General features: G+C 39.7%; 1 protein-coding gene across 8 annotated transcripts in view; it reads right to left on the reverse strand.

Moving 5' to 3' along the window:
- Nucleotides 1–17,888, reverse strand: part of CADPS2 (calcium dependent secretion activator 2) — a 539,410-nt gene that overhangs the window by 32,556 nt on the left and 488,966 nt on the right. For 7 of the 8 annotated variants that reach the window (XM_042970882.1, XM_042970892.1, XM_042970916.1 and 4 more), the window contains 2 exons: nucleotides 7,462–7,545; nucleotides 7,333–7,365 (listed from right to left, as the gene is read on the reverse strand). In XM_042970882.1, the coding sequence (XP_042826816.1) occupies nucleotides 7,333–7,365; nucleotides 7,462–7,545 (117 nt within the window). The remainder of the gene's footprint in view (nucleotides 1–7,332; nucleotides 7,366–7,461; nucleotides 7,546–17,888) is intronic. The other variant, XM_042970898.1, reaches the window with a different exon arrangement.

Raw genomic sequence — 17,888 nt, forward strand, 5'->3', positions numbered from 1 at the left:
AACAGGACTACCAGACAAGAAAAGTGCCAATATAAGTAGCTCCTAATTCCTTTATACTCTTATTTTCATGAGTAACGATTATAATGATGATGAAGGTTCTCAATCTCTCAGTTTGTAACAATGTTCACTAACCTTTCCCTTGTCTGTCTACAGTTGTTACGACGTCAACCACAGAAATGACACTAAGGACTCAAAGGCCTGAAATTAAAATGCTGTGGCTATCATTTCATTTAGCTTTTAAAATTTAGATTGACTGGAATTGATTTACTCAGTCCCAATTTGGAACATTTCAGATTTTGGCTCAAAGGAGACCTGAGGATGTTAGAAGCTCAAAGCCAGAGGCAGTCCATGGATTTCCCTTATATGAGAAAAGCCAGCCAGAAAAAAACAAAACAAAAAACAAAGGAACAAAGATGAGAGGAGCAAAATGCTTATCTAGAAAGGGCAATAGGCACCCTCCTCTTCTTCTGGAATGGTGAGACTTTAATCTGGTTCTAGTGTGCATCTCTCCCTCCAGGTGAATATGCCCAGGGGGCAGGTGCTTCACTCTCTGGGTTCTGCCTGGCTCTCAATTGGACGTAAAACACTGATATTCAAGCTGCTTCATCTAAGAAATAAAAAAAAACATCCGAAGCAAAGGAAGGAGGGAAAATGCCATGGTCATTGAACTGACCAACTATAACTTTATTTTTAACAAAAATCCTTACTCAACTTTTAACCATCAGCAATGGGCACTAACAAACATTATTTTAAGTCATCTCTATGCCCAGTGTGGGGCTCAAGCTCACGACTCCAAGATCAAGAGTCCCATGCTCTACCTACTGAGTCAGCTAGGCAACTATATCTTTAAAAGTCACCAGTGATATACATGAAGTGTTTAATATTCTAAAATAAAAGGAAAATAAATGAAAAACGATCTTATTTGTTCACTGTGGAAGGCAGAAGATTTTTCTTTTGGAAAACAATCATGTTCTGAAGCAAGCAATGGGAACTGCAGAGTAGTGTATGAGAACAGGAAGCATCACTCCAGGTAGAAGCAATAACAATCCTATTTATTTCAATAGTGCTTTACCTTTACAAAGAACTTTTATGCTAATATGTTCATTGAACCTCCTAAGAGCCGAATGAGGGAGACAGTACAGGAATTATCCATTATCCTCAGCGTGAAGGTGGGAAAATGGAAGCCCAGGCGTCGGACAGCTAGTAGGATGCAAAGGGTGGGATCTGAACTAAATCTTGGACTCCACAGCAAGTCTGGATATTAGAGAGCTGAATTCAAGCCATACTTTGGGGAGGTGGAAGATTAGAAATCTTTGGCAAGTGTCATAAAGAAGAGAGAACATTTGAAAGAATTATTAATGAAGACAAGACAAAAAGAAACCATCTCCATTTCTCAGGACAGAAAACCAGGATCAGGCACCAGCACTGTGAAGCAGATCAATGAGGAGTTTCTCCTTTGCTTCCTCGTTGTTCATGGTCACAGGCATCCTTATCATGTCCTCCAGGTGTCTTTAGCTGTGTCACCTCACTGTCTAGCAGAGAGGTCATATGCAATGTGGGTGCAAGTGGAAACAAGACAATTTTCAATAGGCATTGTGGACACACACACATACAGACACACACCAACATGCTTCATAACTAATACAGCCTATAATTTAGTCATCTATAAAATGAGCGAGGATGTTATAAAAACTGCATGAGTCCTACTGCAACGTTCTATCATTCTGTGACTTTTTAAAAAATGTTTATTTTGAGTGAGTGAGAGAGTGAGAGTGAGAGTGAGAGAGAGAGAGAGAGAGAGAGAGAGAGAGAGAGAGAGCATGGGCAGGGGAGGGGCAGAGGGAAAAGGGAGACTCCCTAACAGACTCCATTGCTCAATGTAGGGTTCTATCTCATGACCATAAGATCATGACCTGAGCCAAAATCAAGAACTGGATGCTCAAATGAGTGAGCCATCCGGGTGCCCCTATCATTCTGTGAACTCTTAATCTGTCCTATTCCAACCTTTCCAACAACAAAGCCCCAAAATGCCACCTAGAAGGTGATGATGAGAAAATGAAGAGCTAGGAAAAAAATATTGTGGAAAAAGGAACAATGCCTGTCATGATTGGCCTGGAGTTAGAGGATTTTTTGCAGGAGGACCACAGAGTATTTATGAAGAGTAAATACTGTCAACATAATTTATCACAGTCGCTGTTGACCTCAATCAATCAAGGGGCTGAGGTAGTATTTGTCAGGTTTCTCTATGATAAATCTATCCCCCACCCCCTTCTCATACTGCATTCTTTAGAAGGAAGTCACTATACATGGCCTCAGGTTGTAGGGACTCACCCTGCCTCCTTGGGAGTCAAGTATCTATGTTAATTACCGGGAAGTCTTCTTAAGGGGGATTTATCTATCTCTGCATTTATTTGCTCAATCATTTAGTTGCATGAGTATGGACTAATGGATATTTATTTTATACTTTGGGTTATAATCTAATACTACCTAACTCATTTAGTTGCTCAAATTATCCTATCTCCGGCCTTTGGGAGCTCTTCAGGCTCCTCATGTGCCTCTGTAACACATCCTCTAATTGTGGGTTTTTTCTTTCCAACACTTCTTTTACTTTCTGTCACTGCAAGATGCTCCAGGCTCGTCTGGTAGATTTGCTGCCCCAGTCCTAGCATCTGCCGTTTCTCCAAAGAGTCCTGGTTCATTTTACTGCAGACTAGATACTAAGCTCTGGGCACTCGGTGTGGTTGTTGCTACTGGGGTATCATTGCTTCTGGGTTCTCCCAGCTAACAAACCAAGGAAATACATGTGTATATCTATATTTCTGCATGTACCCAGCACCGTATTAAGCTCAAGACAAGTCACACTGATGACTCCAACTCTAATCCATTACCACATGGATCATCCTAGCCTCTTCCTCTTGTCTCCAACCTCTCACTCCCCACAGTCAGAAACTTGGCTTTCACCAAATACCATCTCTTTACTTCACCATTCACTTCGAGTGCACGGGTGTAGGGGAAACAGTCTGTCAACTAGGCTACAATGCTTACGTACAGTTCCCTTTCCCTTTATTTTTACAGACTCTAATTATTTCCAAAGTTACTCAAATCAGCACTTTTTCCTCCATCTTTTTCAGTGAGATCACTCCACACATTTGCAATAGAATTAGATTTTGAAAAATACCAGTCTCCTTTCCATCCTGGGATCCCACGATATCCTAATTGTCCTTTTAAAAATTTACCTATGCTCAGGTTCAATCTTTGTGCCATAAAGTTAGGTTTTGACGAATATCTAGTATTATGTAACCATTATAGTATCACACAGAAGAGTTCCACTGCTCCTAAAAGTTTCCTGGGCTTCACCTACTCACTTCACTGACCTTGAACTTACGGCAACCATTAATCTGCCTTATAATCTTTATGGTTTTGCTTTTACTATAAGGTGATATAAATAGAATCATATAGTGTGTAGCCTTCTCAGACTGGCTTCTTGCACTTGGCACTATGCCTTTAAGGTTCATCCATGTCTTTGTGTGGCCTACCAGCCAATTTTAATTTTAATTTTTCTTTTTCTTTTTCTTTTTCTTTTTCTTTCTCTTTCTTTCTTTCTTTCTTTCTTTCTTTCTTTCTTTCTTTCCTTTCTTTCCTTTCTTTCTTTCTTTCTTTCTTTCTTTCTTTCTTTCCTGGCTACTATTCCAATTGCTGCCTTTGTCTATTGAAGGATATTTTGGTTGCTTACAATGTTTGGTGATTATGAATAAGGCTGCTATGAACATTCATGTGCAGGTTTTGGTGTGGATGCACGTTTTCAAATCTGTTGGATAAATACCTAGAAGTGCCAACGGTGGGTTGCAGGTAAGACTCTTTAGCTTTGTAAGAAACTGTCAGTCTTCCAAAGTGGCCGGACCATACTACTTTTACACCAGCAATGAATGACAGTCCCCGTGCTCTGAAAGCCCTGTCAGTATCTTGCCATTGTCAGCTTTTCTTAAATTTAAATTTTAGCCACACTAACGGGTGTGCAGTGGTATCACATTATTTTAGCGTGCATTTCCCTACCAATAAATGATGCTGAGCATCTTTTCATATGCTTATTTGGTATCTGTAAGTCTTTGGTGTAGTATCCATTCTGATCTTTTGCCATTAAAAAAATTTTTTTTATTGTTGAGAGTTCTTCGTACATTTTAGACACAAGCTATTTACCAAACATGCGTCTCTGACTTGTCTTTTCGTTCTTTTAACTGTGCAGAACAGTTAATTATTAAGTCCAATGTACACTGTTTTTCTTTCATGGAGGTTTTGGTAGTGTACCTAAAACATCATCACCAAACCCAAGACCACATATATTTTCTCTTATGTTTTCTCAGTTTCATAATTTGCATTTTACTGGTACGTTTTTGGACAGTCTTGAGTTAGTTTTTGTGAAAGGTGAACCACTGTTCTTTTTTCTTGTGAGGTTCTTCTACAAAGAATGCTTCAGGGAGGCATATTTGCTGGTGTTTTAGCATAAAAAACAGTAACAGTCAACAGAAACTTATAGCTTTTGAAGTTAAGATTCACAGGCATCAGTAATAATCTGCCAAGGCCAGACTATGTCTATGGTTTAGTATGCTCTGCTAGGAGGGGACAGTGTGGGGGGACAACTTGATTTAATAATGGCACTGGTAAGCTGGAATTCATCTACAGTTGTAGCTGTTTTCATGCTATGTCTGTTTCCCTATCTCTTTCATCCTGGACACTGAACGGCTTGTGGGCAGGCAGTGTATATTTTTATCATGTAAGCCCAGCGCCTAGCATTTAGTGTTACATAAATATTTAATTAGTGAGTTCAGTGAAGAAACTGAGCTTGTGTAATATAGAAAGTAAGAATTTCCCAGACAGTATATCCCTTTGAATAGCCACCACACCCTTTGGGAAGAGGAGGCATGATTAATTATCATGAGATATTTGAAGGGCTATCATGCAGAAGAGGGATTAGAACCAAGGTAGAATTCATAGAGGTACAGAATTTCAACTCATTAAACGTGAGAGGAGGCTGCAATCACTGAAAAAATTAAAAGAGACTGAATGAATTTTTGTGAGGGATATTGGGGGAAGGGCTTTCGGCACCTAGAAGGAAAATGAATAAACCTCTTTCTGTATCTTTCAACTCTGAAGTTCTGCAAAGTCTCACAGATCTAGGGCAGGGTCAGGTTAAGAACTTCAGAAGCCCTAAGAACAAAAATAATTATTGTTTCCCATTCCATTTATGATTCAAAATAAAAATAAAACTGTATTATAAAGTATGTGCTAGGAATGCCAATGAATTTCATGTGTTCCTATGATTCCTTGTCTTTTTCTAAGATAGGAAATATAAACTATTGTCCTTAATTTTCCCATCCTCTCTTTCATGCTGTCACTTTGCAAGACCCTACATGTGATTATTTCTGCTTCTTGCCCAGTGCTGATTTTCCGATTCTATGTACAAGACACGGAGTATATCAAGACTTCTCTGGGAATCATTTGTAAGATTAAAAAAGCCTTGTTACAAAGAAACCCCATGCAAAGGCAGGAAAGTCCATGGCCTTTTCATTTAAAGTATCCGTTTACACTCTTTTTAAATTTTTAAAAAATGTTTATTTATATTTGAGAGAGAGAGAGAATGAGAGTGAGAGAGCGAGCATGCGAGCAGGGGAGGGAGGGAGGGAGAGAGAGAGAGAGAGGGAGACTTAGAGCCAAAGCAGGCTCCAGGTCTGCCAGCTGATTGAGTCACCCAGGGGCCCCACCATTTATACTCTTAACTACAGAGAACAAACTGATGGCTACCAGAGGGGAGGTGGGTGGGAGGATGGGGCACGTAGGGGAATGGGGATTAAAGAGTACACTTATCACAATGAAAAAAAAATAAAATGATACAAAAATCCATTTATAATAATTATAGCAGCAATAAATCTGGGGACTATCTAGTCCACAGTATAAAACGTGGTTCTGCATTTTAAAGATAAGAGCTATCTACTACTGGTATACAAAGCTTGCAAGGATTCAAACCACTAACATTCATAATGACAATCTAGATGTGGTGCTGCCCAAGCACAGTCTTAAGCAAAGATGACTTCTATTTCGTTTCCATTTAGTTTTAATTTGTAAACTTTATTTCCATTGTGTTCAAATTCTTTGAAAAGTGATACGTATGCCAATATATATATCAAACAGAACATATTAGGCCTTGATCATATACGTGATAGTAGGATGAAGACAAAAACTAATTTGTCAGGATTAGCAACTTAAAAATGCTACACTAACTTGATTATATTTATCATGTGAATTTTTTTTTTTTTTAATGTAGGCATCACACCCAGCATGGAGCCCAATATGAGGTTTGAACTCACAATCCTGAGATCAAGACCCTGAGATGAGGTCAAGAATCAGACTCTTTACTGACTGAGTCACCAGGCACCCCTATCATGTGAATTTTCTAATTGTAGCTCATGGTATCTTAATCTTTGAACAGATTTATAGGTTACAAATTATTTCCCAAGAATTTTGTGAAAAACCAAATGTTAAAATAAGTGAAAACTGATTTATAATACTTTTGTGTTTAGAAAACTAGTTCTTTAACTGGTTCATCATTATTGTTACTTTGATTCCTATAAGAAACCTATTACAGTTTTTATATAAAGGGAAGAGAGAGTGAGCATTTTTCTATAAAAAGAATGAGGCATTTTCTACCCCATCCTAGAGTATGTAACTACCCTCTGCAACTGACATGTTCTCACAATGACTTGACCTCCAAAAGAGTTCCCAAGTTAAAATGGACAATATACACTGAAATAACCATGTCAAGCCTTGCCATGAGGGCTAGCACTTGCTTAAGGAAAATAAACTGCTCACTTAGGAATTGGCACTTACTGTTTTGAAGATTTGAAATAAACCTGTGGGAAACCAAAATTATTTAAAAAAATTATATATGTGTGTGTGTGTATATATATGTATACACACACACACACGTAATACATGTAATACACATATACACATAGACACAGTTTTCTGAGAGAGACAGAGACAGTGCGAGTTGGGGAGGGGCAGAGAGAGGGAGACAGAATCCCAAGCAGGCTCTCTACTGTCAGCATGGAGCCCGACCTGGGGCCTGAACCCACGAAACCATGAGGTCATGACCTGAGCCGAAACCAAGAGTCAGATGCTTAACTTACTGAGCCATCCAGGTGCCATATATATATATATACACACACAACATATATGTGTATATGTATATATACACATATACACACACACACACATATATATATATATATATATTTTTTTTTTTTCTTTCTTAAAAACAAATGGAAAAATACTTACTGGAACATCAACATATTTTGCAGCTGCTTTCACCTTAAGTGGAAAAGAGATGATTATGAGAATTATTTTCTGAACTGTTAGATAAGTACTGTGACAACAGTCAAAAGACAAGAGAACTCAAATACTTACAGTGAATGACAGGATGGATGAAAAGAAAGTGCCTTCATCATATCTTGACAGCTTAGACAACACCCCTTCCAACACTGAAACAAACTGTAATTGTTTACAGTGAGTATCTAGAATATTTCAAAATAATAACAGGGCAAACAATCCCAAGACCAACTTCTCCCACGGCACAAAAATGCACATTGAAGTGGTGGTGTTGACTTGTTAGATTACTCTTTCATTTTGAAGATGGGCTCAAAGGTCCTTTTCCATTGCTGGAAATAATACACAAGGTTTGTTTTTGTTTTTTAACAACAAAGGATAACATGTAATAGCAGTCTGGTCACTAAACATGTGAGATAACTTAAACCATTAATAAATAACTTGAAATTCCTTAGACTGTTCCTTAAAACAACTTTAAACTTCAATATAGATGTGTGGAAGCAATGATGGTGAAGTTTAATCAAATTCTTTTCTATTGTAAATCACTTGACCATTCCCCAACTTTTTCTATCTATAGAAGAGGATGAATAAAGACCAGATAATGAAAGACATGTGTAACCTCTGAGGCTCTTGTAACACTGCAATCAAGTCTGATATCAGTTAACAGGCATTAACCAAGCAGTTCTAATTGGGACATACAAGGATCAAACCTGCTTTCAGAAGCTTACAAAGCCGCTGGAGAGCTAGAACAGATAAACACACTGCAGGCGGCAAGGTAAAGAGTACTAGGCTGAGCTTATATAGTCTGATTCCTATACTGACTACTCTGTGGGCTCAGGCCAACTACTGCATCAATCAGTTCCCCCATCAGTTAAAGTGTGTGTGTCTGTGTGTGTGTGTGTGTGTGTGTGTGTGTGTGTGTGTGTGTGACAAATTAAATTTGCCTGACAAGTGTTGTACATTTCTAAAATTTTATATTTCTATGAAGTGAAAAGATGTATATACCATAATATGATTAAAAATGTAGGGAATTATATTTCAGCGAGTGGCAACATTAAAATCTGGCAAGAAGATAAAGAAATTAGTTAAGAATATACTGCCCTGCAAGTTTCCTCTTTAGAACTAAAATAATATGCACTATTGACAAATTATAAACTCCCAAAGGGAAAATACTGACAAGGTTTTTTAAATACGAAAAGGGAAATTAACGAAGGCTGGTTTTTGTTCACATAGCAGCTTCTTCAACAAAGTGATAATAGTTCTAGGGACACAGCTTATTGGTCTCTGGTGACCAGAGAACTCACCGAGAGTGCACAGGAGATAATTTTTTCTCTATGGTTGGTCAATTACTGCAAAATAGTTTATGCAAAAGAAACAAAAACTTCCCTATAGGTTTCCCCATCACATCATGTGCGACATGATGTAAGAACACAGAAACAAAACCATGCAAACTGCTGACTAAAATTTTATTTTTAAAGAATGAAAATTATGTATGGTTCGTTAGTTATCCTAAGGGATACAGACAGCAAAAAACACAAAATTACAAATTGCTCACAACTACTAAAAGTCAATTTAGCACTTTCTTCCTGCCCATTAGGATTTCTTACCAATCACAGTTGGCTAACTCAACTTGATGTGGTTTGCAAAGACCCAGAAGACCAATACTCCAGGCTTATGTCAAACCAGGGGAAGGGAATTCCAAACTTAATGGCCCTCTGTGGAAAATGCTTCATCTCTTCTAACTCCAATCTTGAGAAAGCCAGTGTGTGCCAGGTGATCTCATTTGCCATGAGGAGAGCAGAGCGACAATTGCTATGGTTACCAGACAACCTGAGCCAGTGAAGGCTCTAGCACGGCACCTGGTTCTTGGTACCCTCGAGCGGGTATACGTGGACACACATGGGTGGTGCTGAGGGACAAGGCAAGGTAGAGGCAAGACGCCTGTGGATGGATTTAGAAGATCTTAGTTCAAGTTGTAGCCACGCCAATCTCTGGCTACACGACAACAGTCAAGCCATGAGCTTCTCTAGCTTTAGACTCATCGGTCAGAGAGGGAAAGAAAACGGCAGCCATCATGTCCATCTTAGAAGGATCAGTGAAGATCGTTTGAGATATTTTATGTGCAGGAACTGTAAAAACAGCAAAATACTAAAGAAATGCAAAGAATTAATATTATTGATATGATTAGCTAAAACTATCCATTATACAGGTCTAGAAATGTGTGATAAGTCACAGGGTAATGGGCGTAGCCTTAGGATTGTTTAGGGATAAGGAGTAATAATGAGTTTGGTTACCAGTGAATGGGTCTAATTCAATTTAAAGATACCTACTGAGGCAGAACAGATTTGAAGCTGTAAATCAGACGACCTGCATTAAAATCCCATCTGCTTTAAGGTCATTTGGCTGACAGCAGAGGAAGGACGCTTTGAACATAGGTGGTCTGGCTCCAAAGCCCATGTTCATTACCATTAGACAGTTGTAAGTATTAAATAAGTAATGTGCTCAGCATACAAGTATTCAATAAATGTCATTCTGTTATTATTGAGTACCTAATGTGCAAAATGCAGACAATAGGAGTCTCAGACCTTTCCTTTCAAGAACACACAGACTAGTGGAAGAGACAGGCAGAAAGTTTTAAGGTCCAGCAAAGATGGGCAAACAGTGTAATAACTGAAACAGGAGGAGGGAAAGCATGGCTTTTAATTGGAGGACATTGGGTAAGTTTCATTTACAAGGTGGCACAGGAGCTGATCTCAGGAGGGCAGAAATGGAGGGTTAGATAAAATGACACTCAGGGAAGCCTACTGGTGGATGGTTTTAGGGCAAAAGGTTCCCCACTGCAGCATCTGGCAGCCTGTGTGCCTCACCATCTCTGGTGAGAACCAAGCCTGGGTTGTAACCGTGTAAATTCTACATAAGGACCGGTTGGCTGTTGCATGCATTTCACAACATTCTTTGCCTCCATTTTAACAATAGCGGACAGTGTCTCCTTGAGTTCCTCTCTACCCCAAATAGTCCTTGGGGAGGCATAATACAGTGGGGACCTTTATGTGCTTACATGGCAGTGAACAGCATCTGCACCACCGGGATCAACCAGCCCAGCCATACAGTTCCTACAGGAAGGCTGTCTTTGTGAGATTTCTACGAGACATATGTGGTAGAAGAGCTGCCTTAGAAATCAAACTCTATTAAAATCAGGATTGACTAATAATGATATATTTTCCGTCTGGCTGTTAATTGCACAAAACAGCAAGATTCCAAAGAAATCCAGTTAAATGCTGGGTTTAGTTGCTGTGTCTTTAACTGCTTCCTGTGAACTTTCTCAGTACAGCTCAGGGAGTATATAAACACTTAGGGGTTTGCCTTGTGCTCTCTGTTCTCCTGAGGGTGTTGGGTTGGAATGAAACACTGTAATCTCTTTGTTTCCCTGCTCTTTATTGTAGATGCCATTTACTGGGTTTGTTTGAATAATATTTAACACCTAAAGTCTGTCTGGGTAATTACCAACTTTGCCTCACAAGCACACTCTCAAGGAAATTAAAGATGAAAAGCACTTTGAAATAACTAGTAGAATGAAACATGAAGTGTGCCACAAGGCATGTTGGTTTCAATTTCCTGTTGAATTTTAACAGGGTATAAGATTCATTTTCCCATGTGTACGGAAAGTAGACCACAAATTCTAAAAAGTTATTGGGAGGATTCCAGCTATAGATTGGTGGGTTCAAAACACAGTTCTCGTTTTTTCAGCTATATTTCGTGAAATAAATAAGGGATATTCACATCATCTGCTCTGCAAATTGTAACATCTTCCACAGAGAAGAGATTCATCCAAGTAAGACTCATTGTGAAAAACTAAGTTCTTTCCTTTTCTTTTGGTGGTGGGGACGGGGGCGAGGGTTAGTGGTGCTGGAGATATCTATTAGCAGATGTTTTATATTTATTTGGTAAGATCAGGACTAGCCAGTCTTGTTAAACATCCCCAGGGAACCAGAATACCACAGAGTGGTTTCTTCCCCGACTCAGAATGTTAATGTTATGATACAATGCAATTGTCCCTCCCTCAGTCACTTTTCTCCAACTGTGAATCCATTTCTCTGAACATTTGTTCCAGTGGACTTCCAAAGGGTCTTTCCAGATTTTCCACATCTGTGTCAAGGATGGACAGTATTCGAGTGATCGCTTTGGCAGCATGTATACTAAAATTGGGATGACACAGAAAGATACAGCATGATACCCCTGAGCAAGGAGATCTAGTATCTGACGGCAAGTATTTATTTGTAACATACCTCATTCCACAAAATATCTAAGACAATTTCCAAAATGGCACACTCAGCACACACTTCTCTCCTTTACCCTTGCCCCACAAACAGAGTGACCCATCACATTTTGTATTTCCTCTCTCCTGATGGCTCCTAAGAAACCTTTCAGGCATATACTTGTTTTTGAACAGGTGTCTTCTGAATATATAGCCTTGATCTGAATGAGTAAATTTAATCAAATTAATCTTAGGTTGAGTTGGTGAGATACTTTAATTACAGAATCTAGGTAGTCAGGTTTGATGTATCCTCTGCTCATCTTATTATTAAGAGAAATTCAGGCAAAAACATTCTAGGTTGTCAGAAAGAACAAGGGTGTGTACATATATATTTACACCGACACATTTATAGCTATATGAACTCAGTGAGGCAGTGTATCTTCTTTCCTATATCCCGTTTTGCAATAATTGAGGATTTAGGAAGTTGAATAGATTACTCTGCTCTTTTACTTCATACCCAGAATTTACTGAGCTCTGTTACCAGAGTGCATTATGGGAGTGGTCATTTTCTCATTCTTTGCTCTGTTAACCATTTCCCCCGAGCACTTCCTTCTCTCATCTCTCACAGGTTTTCTTCAGCATTCTCATATTACACACAATAAATTCCATTCTCCTCTACCTGCCCATGCCGGTCCCACAGCATGTATGCCTGTCAAAGAAGGGACACAGGCTGGTCAGTACAACCCAGACATAGAGGGCACACCAGAAGCCTGGGAGGTGAAACACCCATTCTTTTCCTCTCTGCTCTTGCTGAATTCTGTGCAGTGCTGTGGAAAGGTGACGGGCCTAGGGACCATGAGGATCAAGTCCTGGCTCCACAGCTACCTACCATGTGAACCTGGGCCTCTGTTTCCTCAACTGTGAACAAGGGGACTGGACTCTGGGGCAAGCCCTGGTGATCAGGCTTGCCTTGGGAGATGGAGCCCCGTAAGTGGAGATGTAGGCCTCCTCTCCCTCTTCAATCAGAGCACCTTTGCTCTGATCAGTGTTGTACTTTAGGGGGCTACCCAACATACACTTGAGAACATCAAATGTGTCTTATAACATTATAAAAATGTTTGAAAATCCCAGGCTAGAGGGTCTCAGGGTTCCAACTGTAGCACTGTGTGTCCTACGTGACCCTACCACCTGGGGAGAAAAGATGCGGGCCCCCAGAGGCTTCTATAAAGAACTCTATATAAGGATTTTGTTTTAGACTGACAAAAGGCTATAGATAATATATTTTTTTTGATCTAATACTCATGCTTTTTTGATGAGGAAATTAAGTTGTGTAGGAAGACCCAGATGGTAACACGAAGAAACAGGAGCAGAGTTCAGATCTTCTGACTATCCCACAATTAAGGCAACTTAATTAATATAGGGTGGCAATAAATACAACATTTTTTGTTTCCTTTCCTTGGCAAGATTCAATGTTCCTGTCACTTTTTTTTTCCCTCACTAAAAACGATCTAAGTCCCTTTTTGGGTAGAAGCATCTTTATTTATTTTTTCCCCCTTTAAGGTTGACTTTCATTTCTCCATAGGGTCTCCAGTTATGCAAAATCTGCCTAAGAATAGTAGCCACTGACATAGAATCATTTCCAATGGTTGAAATCTTATAACCACATTTGGTTCCATACGCCTTCTCTGAATTCCAGACCCAACTATTACGTGAACGTCTCCTTGATCTCTCGTCCTTCAGATCTCTCAAAGGCAGCTCAGTCTCAACATGTCCAATACTGACATCGTGGTCTTTCTCTCAAAATCCATTCCTCTTTCAGGCACCCTGCATTAGTCGATGGCCTCAACATCCATCCTGTGCTTCAAGCCCTAAACCTAGGAACCATCCTTAGGGTTGGTTTTCCTTTCCCCGATACTAACCCTGGGTCTGCTATAACAGAATGCTCTGGACTGGGTGACTTATAAACAATGAACAATTTTTGCTCAGTTCTGGAGACTGAGATGTCCACAAACAAGGTGGAGGTATACTTGGTGTCTGGTAAAAATCCACTTCCTGGTTCAAAGATGATGTCTTTGGCTGTGTTTTTGTGTGGCAGAAGGGGCTACGGAACTCTGTGGGGTGTTTTGTTTTTTTCTTTTTTCTCTTTTTAAAATAAGGGCACTAATCCTGTTCATGAGACCTCTATCCTCATGACCTAATTACCTCCCAAAGGCCCCACCTCCTAATACCATCATCTTAGAGATTATTAAGTTTCAACATATGAATTTGGGTGGGGGGACACAAACATTCAGCCTACAGCACTCAAGTGTCTTCGAATTAGTTCACCAGACACCAAACCTAACAGTCTCCATCCTACCCTCTCTGTAACCTATTTGCTACAGGTAATTCAATGAATCTACCTATAGTGCAAATATGATTAATTCCTTATCCCTACTCGCTGCCTCCCCAACCCTTTGGTGGCTTCCCACTGTTCTTGGATGAAGACATTAGGATCCTCAGGTCTGAAGTTGGGCTTTTCATTATGATTCCACTCTGCCTCTTGGGCACAGAGTTGGGAATCATTAGTATATAAGGTCAGAAGTGTGAAAGTCAAAGAAATTTGTGAAGTGAGTTCAAAAGAAGACTGAGATGGAAACCCAATAATACCAGCATTTAGGTGCTAGGTAGAGAAAGGACACAGAGAGGGAACACCAAGTTTTTTTTTCTAGGTATGTAAAATGTGCATGCAATTGGGACATGTACTGATGAGTTATACACGTGACTGAGAGCCCTAGCTCATTCTCAAGTCATTTGTGAAGATGTGTAGTATAAGAAAAGGATATGGAGGTGACTGAAGAGAGGAGGTAAAAAGAAGGGAGGATTCTAATTTATCCAAATGTAGCAAATAGATTTATCAATATGCACAGAATAATTAAAACATGGGAAGAAACATTTGGAATACAACACAAGGAATTCATTATTCTATTCATCTACTTTATGTTGAGTTAATTAACATGCTAGGATAAAGTAAAAATGTTTAGGACATGACTCTTGAAATTTGACAGGGTAAAGTAAAGATAGTTAATTTAGAAGTAACATATTTTAAGTTTTAGGGTATTTTTGCTTTTCACTGATTTCCTGATCTGGAATCTGTAGGTACAATGGATTAGGAATCTGAAGCTCAGAAGTTTGATTCGGGACTCTCACTTATTACGTGTGTGGTCAATTCACTAAACTACTTTGAGGATTATGTTTCTATCTGTGAAATAGACTACCCATCCCGTAGGTGTTTCACAGTAGGTATTTCATAAATGCCTCTTTTTTAAATGTTTGCTTGTTTTTGAGAGAGAGAGTAAATGGGGGAGAGGTGGAGAGAGGAGGACAGAGGATCCAAAGCAGGCTCTGTGCTGACAGCAGGGAGCCTGATGTGAGGCTTAAACTCACGAACCATGCTCATGCTGAATAAAGACACTCCTTGGTGATAAAAAAAAAAAAAAAGGGGGGGGGGCGCCTGGGTGGCTCAGTCAGTCAAGTGTCCGACTTCGGCCCAGGTCATGATCTCACAGTTCGTGGGTTCAAGCCCCGCATTGGGCTCTGTGCTGACAGCATAGAGCCTGGAGCCTGCTTCGGATTCTGTGTCTCCCTCTCTCTCTGCCCCTCCCCAGCTCATGCTTGCACTCTGTTTCTGTCAAAAATAAATAAACTTAAAAAAAATTAAAAACAAAAACAAAAAACCATGGTCACGAACCATGACCTGAGCTGAGGTCAGACACAGTTTTAAAAAAATTTTTTTTTACATTTATTTATTTTTGAGACAGAGACAGAGCATGAACGGGGGAGGGTCAGAGAAAGGGAGACACAGAATCTGAAGCAGGCTCCAGGGTCCAAGCTGTCAGCACAGAGCCTGATGCGGGGCTCGAATTCATGGCTGCGAGATCATAACCTGAGCCAAAGTCGGATGCTTAACCGACTGAGCCACCCAGGTGCCCCTGAAGTCAGATACTTGTTAAGGGACTGAGCCACCCAGGCATCCCCATAAATACCTCCTTTTAAAATATCATTTCTTCAGAGAAAACAAATGTGAACACACCATCTTAGAAGCTGTTTTGTTTTTAAACACTATACTGAAGTTTAAAGATCTTTCACAGGATAGCCTGGATAGCGATTCATCAGAGCAGTGGTTCTCAAAGTCTGGCTCACTGAACCTCTATATCAAAATTACCACGGTGACTGGTTACACACATACATTCCTGCTCCTCTTCCCAAGCTTCTGACTCAGAATTGTTGGAAAGCAGGGCATGGAATCTACATTTTAACAAGATCTCAGGTAATTTTTTTTTGGCACGCTAACATTTAAGAACTGTATTGCAGATTATCTGTCTTTGTTTAATGAAAGAAAAAACCCACCATTTATTGTCATCTCCTGTGGGAGCTTAAGACGGCTGGTTCAATCTGTCAAGCCAGTTTATTTTATAATTCTCAACCAAAGAATTGAAGATTATTAATAAGTACTGTTAGATTATAGGAGAAAAGATCCATAGAAAAAAACCTAGACCTGATATTAAACAGTTTTTTTACTTTGCCAGAAAAGCATGCAGAGCCCTGCCTACCTTCTCTGTCACCCTCCCCCACCACTGACCCCACCAACAGACTAGTCTCTTTTTCTACCCTACCCTCCCCCTACCGCGCCCCCAAGAGAAAACTAGTGTCTTTTCCTACCCTCTCCCCACCACTCCCCACCAATAGAAAACCCAAACTAGTCTCTTTTCCTTGCTATTTAACCCTTTACCAACTGCTTGCTATCACACAATTTATGTTTTTTTTTAAAGTTTTTTTAATTAATTAATTAATTTATTTATTATTTTTTTTTTGTGTGTGTGTGTGTGGGGGCAGAATCTCAAGCAGGTTCCGCGCTGTCAGCACAGAGCCCACGTGGGGCTCGAACTCACTAAACCGTGAGATCGTCATCTGAACGGAAATCAAGAGTCAGATCCTCAACCAACTGAGCCACCCAGGCACCCGACGCAATTTAATGACTTCCATTATGCCCCCTTCTCACAAAAGACAACTTCCACAGGAGAACTGTGAAGATGAGGCCATACCAGCTGAGTAAAATTTCCCCGGATGAGTCACAGACAATGAAGTTGCAACGTTAAGCACATTTCACTTCAGTGGGCTGTCCGTGCAGGGCTGCACGCGGCTGAGGGGAGCACGTAGGCTTCTGGGAGAAGGGAAACCTCCCTGTCCTTCCCCTGGAGCTTTGTTCTCCAGGGGTTCACCTCTCCCACCACCTGCTGGATGGCTTCCCTGTTAACCTTTTCCCTTACTTATTGTTGGGGAGCGTGTGTTGTATGTGGAGGTATAGAGAATTCTTGTGGTAGAAGAAGTCAGGAGACCAAGAACAAACTGGAGGGGTGGTGCTATTCTAAAGTCATCTTTGTGGCTACTTTCCATCTTAAGACTTGCTACCAAAGAATTTGGAAAATACAAAAAAAAAAAAACAAAAACAACAAAAACCAAAACAAAACCTGAAGAAGACTCCTCTCCCCATATCAAGTATAATCTCACCATTCAGAGAAGCTCTGTCAACATTTTGTCAACATCTTTTCTCTATGTGATGAGAATTCGTATCATACTTTATATTTCTAAAATACTAAGCTTTCATTTTCACTTAACACTATATTATGAAACCTTTCCTTTATCACTAATAGTCTCTGAAAACATAGTTTCTTAATATAGATGTCCCACAATTTACTTCACCTTCCCTTACTGTTAGAGATTAAAGTTGTTTCCAATTTTTCATTAAACATAATGTGACCATATCAATGTATATACATTTTGTGCATCTCTCTTCACAGAAAAAAGTGCAAAAATAATTATTAGGTGAGAGGGTATTAAAGTACTCCATACAGTTCCAAACTATCTCTACAAAGGTTGTAACAATTTATACTCCCATAGACAGGAAATATGAGTGTCCCAGCTTACCTTTTCTAAAACCAAGTGTTAGCTTAAAAACGAGTTAGAAAAAATAGTATATTTTTCTTCATTCTTTTAGGTTTATTTTCATTCATTCATTCATTCATTCATTCATTCATTCAGAGAGCAAGAGAGGGAGGAACAGAGAGAGAAGGAGAGAGAATCCCAAGCAGGCTCCACACTGTCAGTGCAGAACCTGATGCAGGGCTTGAACTCACAAATAGTGAGATAATGACCTAAGCTGAAGTCAAGAATCAGATGCTTAACTGACTGAGCTACCCAGGCACCCGAGTTTTCC

The sequence above is a fragment of the Panthera tigris genome, chromosome A2 (genome assembly GCF_018350195.1).
Source record: "Panthera tigris isolate Pti1 chromosome A2, P.tigris_Pti1_mat1.1, whole genome shotgun sequence".
In the NCBI taxonomy this organism is placed as follows: domain Eukaryota; kingdom Metazoa; phylum Chordata; class Mammalia; order Carnivora; family Felidae; genus Panthera; species Panthera tigris.